At 45.5% G+C, this 22,434-nt stretch overlaps 1 protein-coding gene and 1 pseudogene across 1 annotated transcript; one reads left to right on the top strand and one right to left on the bottom strand.

The window, feature by feature from the left end:
• Positions 1–651: 651 nt before the first annotated feature.
• Positions 652–15,811, bottom strand: PDCL3 (phosducin like 3). The gene is made up of 6 exons (XM_036306780.1): positions 15,657–15,811; positions 12,565–12,694; positions 10,093–10,183; positions 9,664–9,807; positions 8,445–8,653; positions 652–4,685 (listed from the first exon to the last, which is right to left on the bottom strand). Exons 1-6 carry the CDS (start codon positions 15,660–15,662, stop codon positions 4,543–4,545), a joined length of 723 nt encoding a protein of 240 aa, XP_036162673.1. The 5' UTR covers positions 15,663–15,811; the 3' UTR covers positions 652–4,542.
• A 5,658-nt stretch (positions 15,812–21,469) lies between these two features.
• Positions 21,470–22,434, top strand: LOC118655215 (annotated as a pseudogene).

The raw sequence follows: 22,434 nt of genomic DNA on the forward strand, positions 1-22,434 counted from the left end.
CTCTTTACATTTCTTGGTTTCTTTCCCTGACAGTCTAATACAGCTATGAGGGCTCAAGTGCTAGGTAACCAACCTATCTGTGCATGGCCCCAGAAGAGTCAGGTATTTAATAACGGTTGGAATTTCCTATGCGGCTCCTGCACATAGTGGGGGATATCCTTGGACAGCTCCACAAAGCTTGTTAGTCACCTAGGAATACCTGAGATTTGGGCTGGAGGAAGTGCCCTTCATCTTCAGAGTTGAATGAGTTCAGGCTCTCATTTATAAGGTAAAATGTTTTGCTCAGACTTTCAGAAAGCAATTCCAAATGAAAAGCCAAACTAATTTTTCCCCCTCCTGTTCTTAGTTATCTACACTCTTATCTTTAGCCTGGGTTCTCTCAGCCATTTATATTTAGCTCCACCTCAAGGATTAAAAAAAGAAGAAGAAGAAAAAAAGAGCTGAAATAAAGTCATCCTCTTACCTTAAAACAGGGAGGTCTGAAATTCCAAGGGAGACTCACCCAAGTTCACCTGATACAAAATGAGGAGTCCTTGGGCCCCTGCTGGTACCTAGAATGAGTCTGGGTCTGCAAGATGGTCCTGGGAGGGCTTCTTTGGAATCTTGCCAACTACACCAAGTAAATGTCGACATAAGAAAAGTCCAAACCTGTAAGATTTTTTACGAGTTTATTTGAGTCAAACTGATGACAATTGTCAGGAAGCAAAATCTCAACAGACTGAGAAAATGCTCCAGAGAATGGCAGTTTTGCACCTCATTTTATACACTACAATCAAAGGATGAGGCCTAAGGAGGGTTACATGAAACCCACTGGTGACAGATTAGGGAGGTGGGAGAAAGCAAAGTGGGGAAATCTCTGGGATTGCATAAAACAAATAGACACATGTTTCTTTTACATTGGTGGGTATAGGATAGTTAACAATTAACACAACAACGAGCGGTTTTGTGGTCTCTGCGCTGGTGTAGTAACGGGTCCTGAAAAAAGGAAGTTACACTGACATTCCCAAGGTATGTTATCGTAGATACAAAAAGATTAGACAGGCTCAGTTAAGGTAAAGACTCATCTTCGTAAAGGAAGATACAGGCTTAGGGCATGACTACTCGCCGTGACTTGTTTAGTTAGGAAGTTTTCATTTCAGACCCTCTTTTGTGGTTACTTTCAGCCTCTGAGTTTGTCAGACCAGCCATGCAGGCCTCCCCTGTGCTTGCCAGGCCCCCTTTTCACCCACACCCCCTCCGAGTACCTAGTTCTTCACACACTGGAAATGGAAGTCCTAAATTCTGACTCATGAAGTTACTGGAAGGCAATGACGAAGTAGAGGCAGGAATACAGATGCTCTTCTGTTGGTCAAGCAATTTGAGAAGTGGGGAGTAGAAAGCTAGGATGACTGTTTTATTTTTTTGGCAATGGCCTAGTGGCTTTCTCAGGAGATGCTGCAGCTGCTACTAAGAGAAACCAGGATGAGAGTTACTTCTTTTGCAATAACAGAAGTCTAGTGAGGGCAGTCAGGAGCTGGGTTATAGTGGCCCCACAATGTCATCAGGAATGTTATGCTAAGTAGGTTGCAATCACATGGACGCTTTAGTCAGAAAGTAGAAGGGGATTATGCCCAAAATGGGCACATGCCAGTGTCTCTTATGGAGCTTGCCCAGAACTCCCAGCCGACTTGTGCCCACCTCCCTCTGGCAATCTGTAGCTCCAAGAGAGGCTGAGAGTTTGATCCTTTAGCTGGTCCCATTGCTGCGTGAGTGGAACTAGAGAATCCTGGATACAGTACTTGGTAGGCAAGTAGCAATCTCTGCCACAGGACCCAAACACTCCTACTGCCTAACGCTGTGCATCTATCTAGGGAGAGACTGAAAATCAAGATGATTTATTGGAACAAAGTCCTAAAGAATATGGGAGAGAAGAAGGTCAAACAGAAAAACAGAAAGAGAAGACAAGGATGGGCATGGGGTGGTGAGACCGAAAGCCAAGGAGAGTCCTCATAGCACGCAAGTGACAAGGTCCCCAGTGGAGTTGCTGAGTGGGGGGCGGTGTGCAGAGGGTAGAGGGTCTGCACCACCTGCTGTGTAAATGTGAACAGTATCAAGAATATGTGTTGAAAGCCACTTGTCAAAAGGCTGTATTTATGAGTAACAACTGGTTTTCATAGCAGGACAAAATCACTTTCATCAGGACATGTTTCTAAAGTAGGAAACACAATCACAACACATTTACCCTGTCACATTTGAAAAGCACTTTGTCCAAATTTGTACTGATTATTTAAGAAAACTGAATTAAAAGCTGAAGGTAACAGATGACAAATTCAGGCATTGGTGACAGGGGACACCCTTCTAACCCAGCGGTTGCCAACCGGTGGTCCGTGCATCACTGGTGGTCCGTGAGGTCCGAAAGGTTGGTGACGGCTGTTCTACACAGCCTTTCACATTGCTCAGAAAGTGCCTTTCCATCCGGTACGACTTTTCTGAAGTGCTCCTGATGCCCCAGAAACCACCGTGTGAGGGCCTCTGCCTAAACAGTTGTCTGTACCCTCAACGAGTGAGAATGAAAACTTAGGTTTCCAATGGAGAAGGTGTACTCCATCTATTGACATCCTTTTTCTCCTCCACAAATAAGGAAAATAAGAAAAAATCCGCTGTGCTTGACCATAGTCTTAGTGTGTTTCACACTCCCCCGAAGACAGGCTCTGGATCCCTGGTCACTTTTCTGCTGTGAAATTAGATGAACTCAATGCTCAAGAGCCAAGTTGTATCATTTTTGTCACATCACAAATGCTCCAAATGAAATAGAAGGATGTTAATGGTGAATATTATAGGAAAATCTCCCAGATTTCTATTAACCTGTAGAAATCTGCAGGTCAGGTTCTAAATCCCAATAGTTATTTTAGGATAGAGATGCTTCTCTCTTTTTGGATGAGATTGGGCGCATTCGGTGATGTGGCCATAGCCGGTCTCTCTACCTTTTTGTATCAAGTTTGGTCAGCATGACTAAATAGCAGCCTGGCGCCTAGGGCTCTGTGGCCAGATGGGGCTCATGAGCCAAATCCACAGGCAACTGAGCTTTAATTGACCACAACCTAAGTGTCTTAGTCTGGCCTGGAGGCAAGATTATGAGGCAGTTTACACACTCACATAGCTCCAAGTGGTACAGCAAACATTTAGAATTCCATCTGGTATAGGCGCCATCACTGTGGACCCTGCTCACCAGCCCGCCAACATTCAAGCACAGTTCTCTTCTCCTGGGAGCTGCGCAAACTGCAGCCCTTAGTAGATGCAGTGTTCGAGCCTTCACCTGTGTTCCTCCCACCGCATTTCATTTCACTGTCAGCTAATAACAGAAAACCTAAGAAAGCAGCTCTCCTTCAACTGACAGACCTGCCCAAGCTTGTATTAACCCTGCAATGAAAATTTCAGAAAAGATCCTTCAAGGTAAACTGTGACAGAGTAGCTTTTTATCAGCAGCGCTGGCTCTCATGTGTGTAGAGAAACCAATATTCACTAACACGAACAGTTCTGACAGATGAATCAAAGCTACTTGTCATTGGTGGAATTACAGCAAAAATAAATTTTACAGGATAATCGGAAGGAACTCTGTTCCCTCTCTGATTCATATTTTTAAGATTCAAACCAGCATTAAATGCTACACCATTCAACACAAATATTAGGGAATAATATTTCCCCTAATTATTCTGTTAATGTTGATTTGTTAAGAAGTGATAAATGCTAAGAGGATTCTAGGCAGAAAAGTATCTTGATGTGCTTTTTATTAACTGGTTGAGATCCTGTTTATCTATGTGCATGCTTATATGTTTATTTAAAAAATTAAGGGAGCCTTTTGCAGTAACTGAGATTAGCTGACATCTCAACAGTTTGAGACAAAAAACTACTTTAGCTGGAAAAAATATTTAACCCAAGTGGCAGTAAATTGAGATCTTTCAGTTATTGCTTTAAGAAGACAGTGTTTGTTTTTATAAAAATCATTGCATATTCTTTTAAATAGGATAAATACTAAGATTTTTTTCCCTACCAATCATCCCTTTGAGCTATTAATTCTGTTGCTACCTTTATAAAAGAATAAATATAAACAATAATGTAACTGTAAAGCTTAGTTTGCAGTTTTTCCACTGTATATATTATTCACATTAAAAAAACTCCATATTCCTTTGTATATAATGATATGTGAATAAATAGTGAATACTTTTATAGCTTTCTTAAACCACAAGTGAGGAAAACAAAGACATTTGCCATACCAACAGCTGGTCTTTATTTTTTTAAGAAAATGTTATTAATTTAAAAAGAGTTCTAAGAAATCCAATAGGATTCCCAGCAATGATTATTCCTGAGAACTATGAGATTTGAAACATAATTATAAAAGGCTAAAAAACAAAGGATTCACTCCTACTTTTTCCTTTTTAAAAAAAAAATCCAGATCATCTGTCATATCAAGAAAGCTCAGGCCCAGCCGGTGTGGCTCAGTGGTTGAGCATCAACCCAGGAACCAAGAGGGCACTGGGCGGGGCAGGACAGTACCAGCACAGCTCAGTCATCCTCGGAGTCGCTGCCCCTGCTCATGGGGATGGAGCTGCGCACTGAGGACAGCAAGGCGTCTTCAATTGGCTTTTTAGGGTTTTCCTCCAGGTCCGTCTTGATTGCTCCAGACTCAGACAATTTCCACTCCAACTCTAAGTAATAAAGAAAAAGCGAATCACCTCAGTCAGACTGCACAGGGCTCTACCGAGTCAGTTGTTTTCTTTGCAGAAACTACAACATTTGATGACAATTTAATTTTAGTGCCATAATTATAAGGTACCTAGAAGAAAGGAAAAAAATCGAACCTTGAAGAAGGAAAACAAAAATACTTTAAAACACTTTTCCAGACAATGAGATCAGATGAGATATTACATACATTGGGACCTATTTGGTAATTACAAGAAGAGACTAAACCTGTCTCCTATTGACTTCAATTTCTCAGACTCCACAATTTCCTAGGAAGGAAATCAGTCTGAAGCATTTAAAGGAAATTCTTTCCAAAGTCCTGCTGGCTATCTGATCATTAAGTCCTCTTTTAGTTAACAAAAGAAAATTCTTCAGCCTCATGTCCAATATCTCTAATAGGAATCAAAGACTAAATGGGTGATGACATCCTTGAACTGATCATTTGTTCCAACTAATTAAAAAAATGTATCACAAAATGAATGAGTGACTAATGCCTCAGTTACTGTATTTCACTCTCTGATAATCAGTGAGACCTTGTGAAGCAAAATCAGTAGAGGGTCCAAGCAGAATTAAGGGACTGGAGGAGAAAGTCCACAACAGCCTAGTTTAAAGCAATCCTCTGTTAATTAGATTCTGCCATTAAAGTCAGACAACCAATTTTACTGAAGTCATAGTACTTTAAAGTGCTCATGGAGATGAATAACACCTGTATTTTCAGTTTTCTCAGTTAAATGTTACAAAAATTCAACCAATTTCTTAAAAAAACACACACCACAAAACCCAAGTTTAAGATTTCTGATTCTTGACTCAAAAATACATTAAATCCACACATACATTCATACATATAAGTATATGTATGCTGTATGCCTTTACACACTGGAATAACTGATGTAACATACTGATGTGCATGTTTACACTTTTCCCAGTTGAATATCATATAGAGCTATATAAAGTAGTATATAATCATATTTTAACATGTTTTTAAAGATTACTAAAGCATAGTTAGACAGGTTATTTCAACAAAGAGGTTTTGACCTAGCAGGAAGCCCTCAGGCCTCAGTCTCTCTCTCTCTCACATTATATGTGTGGTGAATTTCCTTTAAACACACACACACACACTAGAGGCCCAGTGCATGACACTCGTGCACTGGAGTAGGGGGTGCCCCTCAGCCCGGCCTGGACCCTTTCGCAGTCTGGGAGCCCTCAGGGGATGTCCAACTGATGGCTTAGACCCACTCCTCGTGGGCATCCTTAGCGCTGCTGCGGAGGCGGAAGAGACTCCCACTACCACTGCTGCGCTCGCCAGCTGTCAGCCCGGCTTCTGGCTGAGTGGCACTCCCCCTGTGGGAATGCACTGACCACCAGGGGACAGCTCCTGCGTTGAGCGTCTGCCCCCGGCGGTCAGTGCATGTCATAGTGACCAGTCCTTCCACCGTTTGGTTGATTTGCACATTACCCTTTTATTATATACTAGAGGCCCGGTGCACAAAAATTTGTGCACGTGGGGGGGGAGGTCCCTCAGCCCAGCCTGTGCCCTCTCGCAGTCTGGGACCCATCAGGGGATGACTACCTGCTGGCTTAGGCCCGCTCCCTGGGGGATTGGGCCTACGATGGCAATCAGACATCCCTCTGGCAGCCCGGCAGCCCTCGGGGGATGTCCACTTGCCAGCGGGGAGCAGGCCTAAACTGCAGTTGGACATCCTTAGCGCTGCTGAGGAGGCAGGAGAGGCTCCCACCACCACCGCTGTACTGGCAGCCATCAGCCTGGCTGCTGGCTGAGCAGAGCTCCTCCCATGTGAGAGTGCCCTGACCACCAGAGGGCAGCTCCTGCATTGAGTGCCTGCCCCGTGGTGGTCAGTGTGTGTCATAGTGACCAGTCATTCCCAGTCCTTCTGCTGTTAGGGTCAGTTTGCATATTACCCTTTTACTATATAGGAGAGAGGCCTGATGCACGGGTGGGGGCCGGCTGGTTTGCCCTGAAGGGTGTCCCAGATCAGGGTGGGGGTCCCGCTTGGGTGCCTGGCCAGCCTGGATGAGGGGATGATGGCTGTTTGCAGCTGGTCACAACCCCTTCAGGGTGGAGGTCCCCACTGGGGTGCCTGGCCAGTCTGGGTGAGGGGCTGAGGGCCGTTTTCAGGCTGGCGGGTGACTGAAGCTCCCAACCTCTCCTTTTTTTCTTTTTTTTTTTTATTCTGGGATTTATTTACCTTCTATGGCTGTCACTGGAGCTGAGAGCAGACTTTAGCTCTGAGGCTCAGCTCCAGCTCTGAGACCTCGGCTGCTGAAAGCAGGTATCTGGGCTTTGTTTAGCTTCTATAATTGAAACACTGTTGCAACTCCAGCTCTGAGGCCCGACTGGCTGAAAGCAGGTTTCTGGGGATTGTTTAGCTTCTATAATTGCAACATAGTTGCTTAGAGTGCAGCTCAGAGCTAGGCTGCGGCAGGCGGGGAACCTTGGCTTCCTCCATCACTGGAGCAAGCAAGCCTCCTGTTCGCTTCAGCTGCCTGGCTGCTGGCCACCATCTTGGTTGGCAGTTAATTTGCATATCGCCCTGATTAGCCAATGGGAAGCATGTTGGAGATATGGTTAATTACAATGTTAGTCTATTATTAGATAGGAAGATTTGACACCTCCATGTTTAACAGGTAGAAAGGAATAAAAAGACATCAGTTATAAGTTAAGAGGAAGAATTAAATAAACTTTTAATTTAATTTAAAAGTTACTAAGATATTCAACTGAGAAAATATTATAGAGATGATTTACATATATATGTATGTGTATATATACATATGTATATATGTGTTTGTGTGTGTGTGTGTATACACACACACACATACACTAGTGACCGTGTGCACGGATTCGTGTACATTGAAAGGAAATTCATTAGAAGGTGGCTGGTGGAGCGGGACTGGGCGAGATGGGCCAGACACGCCCTGGAGCCAACTTCCCATGGTCTCTCTGCCCGTCGGTCCCTCCTGCTACTGGCCACACTTGGGGTGGTGCTGTGGCTCAAAGGGCATCTGTGGAATGAGTGGGGTCCCTCCAGCAGGTGGGGTCCCTCAGTCTGGCCTGTGGGGATCAGGCCGAAACTGGCTCTCCAATATCCCCAGAGGGGTCCCTAAGTGCAAGAGGGCACTCTGCAAAGTTGCTGTAGTATAGGGTGTGGAACGCAAACGCAAGGGTGCAGTAAACCAGATTCGGGGCCAATAGTGGCCCAGCAACAACATAACCCACAGCTCAAGGTGGAATCCACAGCCCCACGAGGAATCGGGCTTCCTGCTCTCTGGTTTCAAGGTGTGTCACCCGAGAACCGCCACTGCCAAACTGCAGTTCAGCAGCTCCTGCGTTGAGGATCTGCCCCCTGGTGGTATGCATCATAGCGATCGGTAGGACACTTAGCATATTAGCCTTTTATATAGATATATAGATAGATAGATAGATAGATATATGCATCTGTCCTAATATATTCATGTGAATTAAACAAAAACGAATGATATGATCTCGAGCTATAATTTAAAACATTCAAATATAGGGACAAATAAAACATTAATATTAAGTATATTTTAAAAGTCCACCTTGTCCTCTTTTCACTGAGAATCATTAGAGCCCAGTTATTCTGCCCCACTGACTGGTCTGAGATGAGAGATTAAATATGCTTCTTCCCATCTCTACCATGCACTAGCCACCTCTCCTGTGCCCTCAACCATCTCAAAGAGGCCCTTACCATCTATTGTCAGGTTCATGCCACCAAACACTAGAGGTCCAATAAACTGAGCCTTGATATCACCTTCAAGGTAAACAAATATTGTGGGCAGATTCCTGTCAGGATAATTGGGTATGCAGGTTGTTGAAATGGCTTTGATAAATTTGACATCAGGATACTTCCTGGCAAGTCTACTGAAGTGCTGGTTTATCAGGGAACAGAGGGGAATCCTGTAAGACAGAAATAGGAAACAATAGTGAGAGAAAAATCCTACAAAGTAAAAATAGAAGCAGTTATGATTCTGCATTTATACAGAACAAAGCTCAACTAGCCTTCTGCCCTAAGTGAAAACTCACAAGAGGATCTGCTACTCCAGTCAAGATGAATTAACATTTTTAAAAAACTTTCTGTGGCTTAGTGGTTGAGTGTCGACCTATGAACCAGGAGGTCACCTTCAATTCCCGGTCAGGGCACATGCCCAGTTGTGGGTTCAATTCCCAGTGGGAGGCGTGCAGGAGGCAGTCAATCAATGATTCTCTCTCATCACTGATGTTTCTATCTCTCTCTCCCTCTCCCTTCCTCACTGAAATCAATAAAAAAATATATATATTTAAAAGAGCCACAAACCTTCTAATATGTTCAGGAAAAGTGAAGAACTCAAAATCCAAAATCCAAATTAATATTCCGAAATGTAAGTCGGAAAAACAGTGTCAATGTAAAAGATAATTGTTATGCCCTTCTCCATGACAGAATATTCAAGATTCAGAATGTGTAAAACAGGTCAGAAAGCATTTCCTGCTCTAAAGAAACCCTACACAAGCTCGACTCTGAGGATAGGCCTGGAGGTGAGAAACTTGGAGGACCACTGCACCACTCAGTGTGGACAATCATTACAAAGGCCACCCTCGCCACCTACGAGAGTGACTCACACGTGGGATTATGAAAAGCCAAAGTTTCTCTAGAGGAATAAATACCTTAGGAATTTCTTTTCTTTTCTTTTTTTTTTTTGGAATTTATTTTCAATAAAAGTAAAGTCTCGATTATTACACCATAACAAACGCGTTTGTGTTAGTCACAAACATTAATTTGAAAGTCTTAAGACAAAAATTAGGCATTAAGGTCTGGGCAAATCAGCCACAAAAACACATAAGATAAAATAATCTCCAATGTGGAATAAACCCAAGATGTTCAAGATATAAACTCAAATGAGCACTGAGAGACAAAGCATAAGATCACTCACCCTTGTTTGTAAAGGTGCAGGATCACCCACAAGCCCTCTCCAGCTTTGGTAACTTCCTGAACATAATCCTTTCCTGAGATCTCCAAAACTTCTCCAAATTTATTCCTCAGTTGAGCTGCTTTCAATTCAGCCAGTCTCTGCTGCCTGCACAACAGGAGGAGTGAGTTATCTCATACACACACATGCATGTGCACACACACACATACACGCATGTGCACACACGTATATCTTTCAGACAGCAACCTTCATAAAGGTCCAGGTTTATTTATTTGCCACGTGGCAAAAGTCTAAGACCTGTTTGCCGAAATCTGAAATATTATTATTTAATTATGGCCTTTTCCAAATGTGATCTCAGTCAAAAAATTCATTTTCCAAATGACACACATTGTAGTGCCACACAAAAAAACAGTCCCTCTGAGTGGCACTAACCTGTACATTTCAATAGCTCGTTCATCTTCCTCATTAAATTCATCTTCATTATCCTCCAATTCTTCCAGAGTCATATCTTCGTATGTTTTCACTGAATGTAATTAAGTTAGCAAAACCAAAAAATTTAAAGGAAGAACAAACATGCATTTTGGTTTTTTTTCCTTCACTTTTCTCCTAAAGATGTGCATGCAACACCCAAGACTCCCAGCCCACCAAAACCAGGATGCAAAGTACTTCAGGCATTACACTAGTAAAAATAAGTTGGGGTGTTTTAAAAAGACAGAACTAGTGTGTTGTTATCTACAGGCTTGACTTTCCTACACACCACAGTAAGGACATGAATGAGAAGTTTCCCAAGTTTATAACTCACCTGGCAGAGCAAGCCCATACACTAGTGGGTGGTGTATCACAGCTCTCCTGTCTCCCAGGAGATGGAAGGAGAGCAGCGGGTGTCCTCCCACTGTGAGCACACCCTTCCTGGAGTTACAGGGATTATCACAGGCTCTTGGTATTTCCAGGCCGCTCTATCTTTCCTTTTAGGAAAATGCTATAACATTTGTATTTTGTTTTTATTGCCATAAACGCTCTTGCTTTTGGCCATCAAAGCAGGCTTTTGTCCCTGACACCCACCCCATCCCAACAAAGAACTGCTTTTATCAAGGTCAACAATGATCATTCCTTGACTGAGCAGCATGTGATCCCACCCACTGCCCTCCGATGGCTCCCAGGATCCCTACGCTCTCCCCTCCTCCCACCCCGAAGACTGCCCTCCTTTGGACCCTTTGTTGGTTCGATCCCTTTTCTTCTTTATCTACAGCCACTCCCTTGTTGATGGTATCTCATGGCTTGTAGTATGCTGACAACTCCCAAATTTATGTCTCCAGCCCATATTTTCTGATTTGGAGAAAAACATACCCAACAGCCCACTTACCATCTCTAATTTGTCTAATGAAAATCTCAAAGTTGCTATGTCCCAAACAGACTTCCTGATCTCACCTCCAAACCTGCTCTCTCCAAGCTTTCCTCACCTCAGTCGGGGTCCCTCCATCCTTCTGGTGGCTCAAGCCCAAAGCCTTGTAGACATCCTAGACGTAGTTCTCTCAAACCCCGCAGAGGATCAACCCATCAGCAAATCCTGTTGGCCCAACCTCCAAGATATATTCAGACCTGACCACTCCTCACCATTTCCACCACCACCACCACGCTGGTCCAAGCCAACGGTACCTCTTGCCTGAATTACTGCAGTAGTTTACAGACCAGTCTCATACTTCCTGCCTTGCCCCCCACTGTCCCCTCAGGAAGGCGGCCACAGGATGGTGCTGCCAACATGGAGGACACATGCCACTCCTTTGTTGAAACATAAAACTCCAATGCCTTCCAACTCACTACATAAAATCAAGATCCTCACTAGAAGCTACAAGGTTCCAAGTGGTCTGACCCTAGTTACCTCTGAACTTACTACTCCTCTCCCAATCACACTGGCTTCCTTGCAGATTCCCCAACATACTTTTCCCTAAACTAGCTCAGTTTACCTCCTCAGGTCTACCCAAATGTCATTCCTAGTGAGGGCCTCTCTGACCCTATCTAGAATTATACTCAACTCTCCTCCAACCCTTTCAAGGCCCTTTCACTGCCTTATTTTCCTGTATTTCATTATGTATTGTTTATTGTCTGTCTCTCACTGCAGTGTAAGTCCCACAAGGACAGGGGTTTTTGTCTGGCCTGTGCACGGTTAAAGCCCCCTTGTCCAGAAAAACACACGGCACACGGTAACCGTTCAATAACCACTCGCTGGATACATGCTTTGTAGTAAGACCTTCTCTAAATTAGCTCTAATATGTAAACAAGATTCTGTGTCAGTAGTTCTCAGACTCTAGTGGGAGTCAGAAATCCTTTGAGGCACTTGCTTAAAATGCAGATTCTTGGGCCTTGCCTCCCCCCTCCCAAGACTCTGATTCAGTAGGAACTGAGTTTTTACAAGCACCCCAAAGATTCCAATTCAAGTAGTACAGCTACCTTTGAGAAAACCCCTCTCTCAGATCCCATACATTGTAAGCATCTTATGCTTCCCCAAATTAAGGTATTTAAATATTTTCAATCAAGGCAAAAGAGACTAAAGTATAAGCTCAGAATTATACAAACACTATAAACTTTGAGCAGATTTCCATGACATTATTCCAAGTGAATCACTAACTAGAAAGTCAAGTTCAAGACTGTCATGTGCTCATCTGACACATACAAGGAACTGTGGAAAGGAAGGGGGCCTTGAAGTCCCTCACTTCTCTGGCCCAGGAAGACAAAGGTAGAGACATGCTATGACTCGCTTGCAGCCCCACAGCATTAATTCTGGCACCTCAATCCCTGGCTCCCAACTCTTGCTCAGAGGATCCTTCCACCAAAGCAGTTAGAGGCTCAGAAAGTTGTTTCCTACCCAGATAGACACAGAACAGAGAGTAATAAAAGCAAGCTCACCAACTGACTGCTGAAGGACTCGCTGCTCTTCCTCTTCTGCCTCCCTTTCCAGTTCCTTCAAACTTTCCTTCGCGGGCAAGATGCCCTTTTTGCGTAAGATGTCATTCCACTCAGTGTCTGCATTGGGGTCCTAGAGCAGGGGGACCAAGGATACATGCCATGAGTGCAAAGTCCACTAAGGAGGGTGCCATATCGGGCAAAGGGGTCAAATAGGAAAGGTGATGGGAGGAAAAATTCAAATTATGTTTCTGAGAAAGTGTCAAAAGACTCAGAGGCCCCGTTCCATTCTTCCTGTCCTCCACTCCACCCCCATCCCCATCCCTGAGGGGTATAAAACAGGATAGGATATGCAGATCAACATCAAAGCTGAAACCAAGGCTCTGACCTGACTTTTATCCAATATTCTTGTTAATGACTTAGAGTGATTCATTCAACAGATATTTACTGAGCATGTACTATATGTAAATTATTGCAATAGTAGGGAAGAGTGGTGAATACCAGAGCCATCGATTTTACAGTCGAGAGGAAGAGACACGCATCAAACAATTAAATACACAATCACAGACTTACTGCAAACTATAGCAAGTGCAATGGCCAACAGGCTGCTGACCTAGAATTATGAGGGCCTGCATTCCTCAGGATGGGGAAAGACGGTCCCTCAGAACAGGTGACATTTAACCATCTCTGGAGGGTGAGAAGGAATCAGACATCAGTGAGAACTTAGGAAATTACTTTCCGGCAGAGGGACCAGCATGATCAAAGGGCCCAGGTGAAGCATCCATCTTATATAAAAACTGCTGTTTGAAATTTTAACCCTGCTATTTCTGGCTTCTGTAAATGCTTGCTGGCTTAAATAATAAGGAAAATAAGACTACTCCCACTTCAGAGAAGCCATTAAACCTTCCCCAGACGAAGTTATCAGTGCTGGTGTCAGGCCAAGCTTTTGGTAGAGGTCTCAAAGCGCCAGCACGTAGGGCCCTTTAAGAACTTGCAAAGGGAACCGGAAAAACCCCATATTGGGGAGACAAAGAGGGTAAGATAGTATAAATACAGGAAACTTCCTGTGTGATTGCACCCAGAATTTGAGAGACATTTTCCTCTGGGCCCGTGCGTAATAATAAATGTAACTCCATCTCTCTAAGCGTTGCTTGGTTCTTCTCCGGTTTTTCTGTAACACAAGAGCAGCGATATTGAACATCTCAAAGTCCTGTGGCTGCAGGAGAAGCACAAGGAGAGCCTGATGCTAGGCTGACAAATTCTCTAACAGCCAAACCTGAGAGGAAGAGCTGGGACCCACAGACTAGCCTACGATGGCTAACACCTGAATGTTGGGCGCTGGATACTTTTCTAAGCCCTTTAGTTGTATCGACTTAATTCATCTTAACAAGCCCAGGAGACACTGCATTTAGGAAGCCATTGCCATGCTGGGACAAGTCAAAGTTACCCAGCAAATGTCAGAAGGATAAATGTCAAAGTGGGCTCTCAGCTCCAGAACCCAACTGTTCAAACGCTGGCCTTGCACAGCTCTGCAGGAACACTGCTAATGGATCCGGGTTGAAATGTGTAATCAAGGAGCCCTGTGGAAAGGGCGCTGGATAACCCGGCTCCAGCCCACTCCACGTCGCGGTTTAGCTGAGACAGAGCAAAAGAAAGATGAACAGAATCCTTTCAACTGGGTGGTCAGGGAAGGCCTCGGAAGAGGTGACATTTTTGAGGGGCCTGAAGGATAAAGAATGCAAAGGAGCCCTAACCGGTTTGGCTCAGTGGATAGAGCATCAGCCTGCGGACTGAAAGGTCCCAGGTTCGGTTCCGGTCAAGGGCATGTACCTTGGTTGCGGGCACATCCCCAGTGGGAGATGTGCAGGAGGCAGCTGATCAATGTTTCTCTCTTATCGATGTTTCTAACTCTCTATCCCTCTCACTTCCTCTCTGTAAAAAATCAATAAAATATATTTTTTTTAAAAAAGAATGCGCCGAAACTGGTTTGGCTCAGTGGATAGAGCGTCGGCCTGCGGACTGAAGGGTCCCGGGTTCGATTCCAGTCAGGGGCATGTGCCTGGGTTGCGGGCACATCCCCAGTGGGAGATGTGCAGGAGGCAGCTGATCGATGTTTCTCTCTCATCGATGTTTCTGACTCTCTATCTCTCTCCCTTCCTCTCTATAAAAAATCAAAAAAAAAAAAAAAAAGAATGCAAAGGAGCCATGGTAGCCCTGGAGCTTCCTCACCAACATTTGAGAGTGTCTGATTTGTGGCAGACACGCTGTATTTGCAGGGGATCATCCTCTCCAGCCTCAATGCCTCCGGCCCCAACCAAATCCACACGAACTTCATTCCCATTTCCCACTGAGCCAGAAACCATTCAATCAGAATTCCCGCCCACAGCGAGGTCTGGAGGGCAGCAGGATGACCTGTGGGGCAGCGTCCTTGACGACTTAGTTATCACAGGTTTTTGCTCATAAAAACATCCATTCTCACTGTGTTTTCATTCATTTTCTTTCACTTTCCTTTGGGTTTTAGTCAAGTTCCAGAGACAATAAAAGGACAATACAAGAGGATCTTGTTTTAAGACGTAAAGTAACTGAGCATCGGGGCTCTTCGGGCTGAGTTCTGAAAGCCAGGAGAGCCCCCTCAACCTGAACTCCAACGTTAGAGGAAAGAATGGAACTAACCGCTCCCCAGGCTCTAAGTGGAGTCAGGTACAGGGGTGCCACCTCTGCTTTATATTATGGGACCCCCAGAAGGGGCCCTTCACATCTCCAAGCCTCAGTTTCCCGATACGTGCAAAGGGTCCATAACACACCTGCTCAAGTGCTCAGTGAGGGAGTTACTAGGAAAGAAGTAACTGCCAGGTGGGATACGACCTCAAAGAGAGGTAGCCCCAAAGAACGGAGGTGGAGACGCCCAGGCGGCAGGAACGCGCCCGCCCTCCCGCACTGCGCCTGCGCAGGGCCTGGACTAGCGAGCGCCCCCCGTGCCAGTGGCCTTTGGCGCTTCCCGCTGGCCCGGACGGGACGGTCCGCCGTCGGCGCGGACCTAGCGGGGTGCACTAGCAACCGCAGGCCCCAGGCCTCGCGCCTCTAGGCTTGCTCACCTGCATCTTGTCTCAAATATCTTAAGCCAGGCCGACCACCGCGCCCGATCACGCAAATCTCTTCTGCGCATGCGCGCAGCTGCGGCCCGGCCTCTTCTCCCAGCCCAGCTGTCGTCCCGCCCACCGGGAGCGAGCTGGGCGGAGCCCGGGAGGAAGCGAGCCTCTGAGTCTGCGCGCGCTCCTCAAGAAACCGGAGCAAAAGCTGTGCGCACATGCGAACCGGGAGACGTGTACCTTCTGGCTGTGACGCAAGTCACGTGACCCGGGGCCAGCCCTGAGCGCTACCTTATTAGGGCTGGTCTTCGGCTTTGGAGCGGTGGGCTGGGTGGAGCAGACTCCAGCTCTAGGCCTAGATGTGCAAAAGAAGTCTAATCTAAGCCTAGAAGTCAGAAATAGAAATGTTTCAGTAATGCAGTGTTACAATAAAACATGATACAGGGTCACCTGGAGTTAAGACTATCATTTCAGCGTCGGATAAGGCAATTCATTTATAAGACATTTATTGAGAGCCTGCTTGGTACCAGGTACTATTTTAGGCTCTACGCATTCAGCAGTGATCACGACAGACAAAACCAGAAAGCGATCCATATTTGCACAAACGTTTAGCCTTTTATGGGCAAACCGGAGGCACTGAGTAAAGATCAGCAGAGTCTGATTGTGAAGTGCAGGTGCTAGGCTCCAGGCTTCTGCCTATGAAAGTCCTACGAATTTGAGTTAAAGAATCAGTTTCCCTCCTTGGACACTTGGGCTGGTCTTTGAGATTTTCTCTGCCCTCCTCCCCCTGGGAAGAACCTAAGCCATGGAGGCTCTGATGCTGGAGCTGGAGGGAGGGGTGAGGAACTCACTCTTGACTGACTACCCCACCTGGATTCTCCTTACTGACCAGGAGCTGTGTGTGTGTTGGCGGTGAGGCAAGGTAGGGATGGGAGTGGTGCGGAAAGTGGTCCCATACCAGGGTGCGGCCACTCCTAAGTAGAAGCTGGGAAAGATGGGAGCTGTCATTCATCTGTTGGGCCCAGTCATGGGCAAACTACGGCCCGCGGACCAGATCCGGCCCGTTTGAAATGAATAAAACTAAAAAAGAAAAAGACCGTACCCTTTTATGTAATGATGTTTACTTTGAATTTATATTAGTTCACACAAACACTCCACCCATGCTTTTGTTCCAGCCCTTTGGTCCAGTTTAAGAACCCATTGTGGCCCTCGAGTCAAAAAGTTTGCCCACCCCTGGTTGGGCCCATGAGGGCATCTCTATAGAGCTATGGTGGAAAGGGAGGTTTTACTCTTCAATGGTTGCTGAGCTCACTGGGACAGTTAGTTCTTCAACAAGGCAGAGCCGTGGGGAGATGGATGCAGTCCCTAGCTTCAATACCATGGATTTCCACTATTCCAACTAGGTTTCCATAGATTTTGTTGAATTGATGTTTCTCAACCTGTTGTAAACCTTTTGATCAATCTCTAAAGATTTGCGTGGTAGTCTTTATTAATCTCCACCAGTTTAATGGTTTCCCTGAACACCTCATGCTACCATTCTGGAGGTCCTACCTGGGGTAATTTGTTACATAGCAATAGATAAACTAATACAATAGCCAAGCAAGGTTGTATAACTTAAGACAAACAGCCAGTTACATGGAGAGCAGGGAAGGCATTTCAAGCAGGAGAAATAGAAAGTGTAAAAGTATGGAAGGTGGAGGCAATGAGGAAGAGCTGAGTTAGAGAAGTGGGTCTCAAAATATGGTCCTTGCATCAGCATCATCAGTATCACCTGAGAACTTGCTGACACTGAATTCTTGGGCGCCTACTCCAGACCTATTGAATCAGAATCTCTAGGGATAGAGAACTGCAACCTGGGTTTCAGCAAGCCCTACAGGTGTTTCTGGAGCACATTAAAGTTTGAGAACAACTGGAATATGAGTTGTTTCTCATCAGCTATAACAACTGGGCTCTTAATGTGTCCAAATTCTCAATGGTTCCCCTCCCCCCCCCTTTTTTTTAAGAAATGAGAGAAGAGGAGCTAGTAAGTGCTTCCTCTTAGTGAATACTTTAGGGCCTTAGTAGAGAAAAAAGTTCCTCAATACCAGTCACATGAAGCTGATCATGCCACAGCAAGCGGATGCTCACCCCACTTCTGCTGGGACTAAGTCACCTCTAACTTTAGTTTGTACTTTATTTGGTTCTAATTGTTTAATGAACCACCCTACAGTTGTCCTGCACATGCCACCTTAGTCTTTGCAGGATTTTGCTCCTGCGTGTGGTTGATGGTCACTTCTGTAGAGGGAAATGTGGGCATTAGATTTAGTATGATTTAAGAGGGAATATTTAAATTTGGCTAAATCCAGTTAACATAAAGAGCTAAAACTTGTTTGGGACTGAAAGAGTGAAAATAAGCTTGGATTGAAAAAGAACAAAAGCATCCCTGCTGGTACCCAGGCTGGGAGGACAGATTCAGATAAAGCCAAATTCGAAGTTCACAGAGAACAGCCTTTCTCCCAAGGTCTGGCTGCAGCTGTGAAATGCCATAACAATGCCCACTTTGAATGACCACTGCTTTCTTACCATTGATGCCCCCAGACCTGCTTTATCTCACCCATCTTTTACTAAGGATTCCCAAACGCTGAGCCACCCAAACCCTAGTTAGTCCCCACTTTTCATAATTCTGCCTTTGGACTTTCCTGGATCCTTCAGCAGGAGCTTGACCTTACAAGTCTCCCCTTTTACTGAGAAGCACTTCATGGCTCTTCTGGAGTGCCTCCCTCATGGCATCAGGTCAATAAGTCTGATTCTGTCAGATTTCAGGCTTGTCCATAGTGGTTTTTGTCTGAATAAGCTTAAATAGAAAGAAAATGGTCCTTGATCTGTATTTGGGGGAGGAGGATGGTAGTGTTTGTTTGCTTATATTTGACTTGATTACCAATTTTAGATCCCAGGTCACAGAAAAGAACCCAGAGGACTGGCCACCATGAAATTGTCAATGATTACTTCTTATCACATTTCAAATCAGTCCCTTCTTCTGCCTCTCCGTGATCACTAGATGTTTTCTTGTAAAAGACCCACACAGAGATCTAACATTCTCAGTCATGATAAAGCATGACCACCTTTCATTTAATATAATTACAATCTCTAAAGTTATTAACGATACCAGCATCCTCCACTTAAGGAACTTGCAGTGAGGTTGGGGAGAGAACCAGTGGGCAGCCAGAGTGAAGAGATGAAAAGCTCTGTCAATAAGGAGGTCAAGAACTCCAAGCCCAGAGTGTCAAACAGATGTCCACAGGGGCTTTGATGCCAACCTGAATGACACAGGACATGAGGTGGAGAGGAGGGCCATGAACAAATTATGAAATCCCTTGAGGGAAGAGGAAGTGCAGCCAGGATGTCTGTAGATGAGAGCACTGAGGAAGGGTAGGATGACTTAGCCAGAAGAAAGGAGCCATCAAGAAATGAGGAGTTTTAGGGGAGGATGGAGGACAATTGGCCTGGAATATTTAAGGCAGTGAGGAGACTCTTTCTTCAAGGTGTCCTGGAATACCTGGTCTGCTAGACACCGAGCAGCCTCTCCCAACTCCACCCCCTAGCATATCACAGCATTAGCACTTTGCTGAAGGATCCCTTCCTGTACCTCAACATTGAATTCTGTTAGTGGTGGTTGCCCTCCAAGAACTCTTCTTCTAAATCTAAGGCAGCCGACTGTGGTGAGACAGGGCCACCCAAGTATGAACTACATCCCAAGTGTTGTCCTGTTGTTGATTTCTCCCCAAGGGAGGGAAGCAATGTTTGCCATTTCCAGGCCCAGGACTTAAAACATTGTGCTGGAGCACAGATTGGGGGCAACCCAGATTTGATAATGTGGGGTATAGTGAAGCAATGATTTTCAAGGTCCTTTCCTTCTGCACAGCTCAAAGAATAGAGGTGCTCTACTGGCCTGGGTCATTCACATCGGGACTCCAAGTAATACAAGTCCCATTACCAAATATCTGTTTCCTTGCTGAGTGGGAAGGGACCTTATCCCCTGATAAAAAGATACATATTGCAATGCTGTCCATTGCTTAAGTGACAATCAAGGATAACATTACTCTCCTGTGGCTTTTCTTCCCACAAATGCTCCTCGCTCTTCTTTACCTACTTGAGGTCATGGTGACTTTTCCCCAGGGAATAGTGATAAATGGTAACTCTTCCCTTGGCCACATTTTCTTCTGAGTCTGTGCCACAATCTTCACGGCTAGGTTCAGGATCTGAAGGAGGGACCAAAGCACAAATGAAAATACTATACAAGAAATATGAATTTAGAAGGCATTGGGGGCCAGTGGAGCCTCTTTCTTGAAGAGACACACCCACCTTTGGCCTGGTCCACTTTTTATTTACTTGAATACACATTTGCCCTTTAGCAATGCATACAGGCAGATCAAAGGTAAAGTTTGGTAAACAATGTAAGGATTATCAGGTTAGGAAATTGCTTTGAGCCATTGAGCCCACAACAGGGCAATTTTATGCTGATTTTCAGCCCTGCTGAATATCAAAGTCCATTGGCCTTCCAATGTTTCTTTTTGCATTTTTATGCTAACTGCTGTTTGCTTTAGCCTCCCGGTCTACTGCCCAGCTGCCCAGTGCCCAGCATCCTTGCAGCTGCCATGCAGTGAATGTCTCTTCTCCTGGGCTCTGCTTTATTACAGCAATTCCCTACATCCATTTCACCAAGGTCTGGAAGACTAAGTGTTTAAATAAAGTAAGTCCTACTGCCTGTTCCTTCAGGGTTTCCATTGATTGTGACTTAATCTCTTGAAGCAAATTGATGGTTTAATATTAAGCTGAAATACCAGGAGTCAGCAAAGAGATCAGAGAATTGAGCAAAAAATAAAATTGTCCAAAGTGGAAATTTTCCAACTCTTCAAAGGGTTTTGTTTGGTCCGGGCATATTTGTTCTTTCAGGTAGTGAGATATACAAGATACTAGTAAATAACTTCATAAATACTAAGAAAACCAGAGTGTCTAAATATGTTGAATTGGAAAAGAACCTGGAACCCCAAGCAGAGGTAGGGGAGGGTCCCTGCTTAACTTCCCCCAATTCATCTAGATGCCTCTTCAGACCCCTATCAGGCACTGCCCTGCAATGCTTGGTTGGGGTGAACTCTTGCTTCCCTCTGACCTGGCACTGGGTACATCATCTCTACCTAACAAGTCAGGGCTCAGGTGGTAGGGTTTGTAGCTTTCTGACTTCATGTACAGTTCAACAGTGTACCTTATCCCATTCCACTGCTACCCCCAGCCAAAGGCTAACTGTCCCTGGGAGACAGCTTGTGCTGGTGAAGAGCCACAGATATTGGGGTCAATTGCCCCGGGGGTTTGAATTGTGACCCTGACATTTAGTGAAAGACCTTAGGCAAGTATTTGATTTCTTTGAGTGTCAGTTTTCTTGCTCCCTAAGGATAACACTTACACTACAGTAGATAGTGACTAGCTATTCACCAAATCTGCCTCTCTTCCTCCAGGCCACACAGCAAGGTGACATTTCCAGCCTTCTTTCCAGTCAGACATGGTCATGAGACTGAGTTCTACTAAAAGGAAAGGCCTGGCCCATAAAAGCCTTGCTCCTGACAGCATCTTCTCTTTCCCCAGTCCAATCAGTGTCTAGAGAGGGTGGGGAGGCTCACTGAGCCCATCCTGGGCAGAGCCTACAATGTAGAAAGGAACTTGGACTCTGAACTAAACAACTAGGAGCACTTGCAGTGGACCATGTGAGAGCTGCATGGATTGACCTGTGGCAAGTGTGTCACTCTTTGGAAATGTGGCCCCTAGGAGCTCCTGCAGCAACCTCCATGGAGCCTCCCCTGGTGGTTCCAGAGCCCATCCTCGCGCTGCTACTCTACGTGCCCATCGGGTCCAGCCTCCTTGTCCTGCACCAATTCAGCGGTGCACTGCTGGGCAGCGTCGTTTGTGGGTTGGTAGTGCCAAACGTGCGGTGCTGGGACTGGCCAGCAGGACTGCAGACTCAGGGATCACTGTCTCAGGGTTCTCATTCCCAACTACCTGACACCTTTCAGCCACAACATAGTCAACCTGCTCCCCAGCTGTAGCACCTTCCTGGCCATTTTCTATCCAGGATGTTGTATAGCCTCTTACCCTTGGAGTCCAGAGACTCTAGTCTCTGTGAAGGTGTCACATGCCTACTGGGTCTCAGAACTGCTGTGGTCACTATTTGTGCCTTTCATGGTGTATCAAGTGGCTGTGTCCTGCTCATCGCCAGCTGGGGGAGGGGAATGAGGAGTTCCCTCTGTGTACAACAGCTGTGGCCAAAGAATTGGGCCAGATGAAGACATGACTCATTCTAGCATTCAGAACAGAGTACCTGAAGCGGCAAAGACACCCTAGACTGCGGCCCCAGTCAACCAGGACTGGTTGCGTAGACTTGACCTTCACCAATATACTTGAGGGAGTCGTAGCTTTCATACCTGAAGACATCCTTGAGGGGACCCAGTCCCTTCCCTGGCCTCTGCCCCCAAGACCCTACCACAGTGCCTCACTTGCAAAGTAGGCATTTGGTGGGCATTTATGATGATTGCACAAGCCCTCTGACATTGTATCACCTCAGTTCCCCATCCCTGGCCTGGGGAGCCCTCAGCCCACAGCTATAACATTTGCCAGGTCTTCCTGGGCCCAGCAGGAAAACCTACAGGAGTGCAAGCAGGCACTCTATGAATAGGAGAGAAGGAGATTCAGAGACAAACCCAGGAGACTGACTGGGGGCAGCCTTCATCCAACTCACAACAGGTCTGATGAGTGA

The sequence above is a fragment of the Myotis myotis genome, unplaced genomic scaffold (genome assembly GCF_014108235.1).
Source record: "Myotis myotis isolate mMyoMyo1 unplaced genomic scaffold, mMyoMyo1.p scaffold_m19_p_43, whole genome shotgun sequence".
Classification (NCBI taxonomy): Eukaryota; Metazoa; Chordata; class Mammalia; order Chiroptera; family Vespertilionidae; genus Myotis; species Myotis myotis.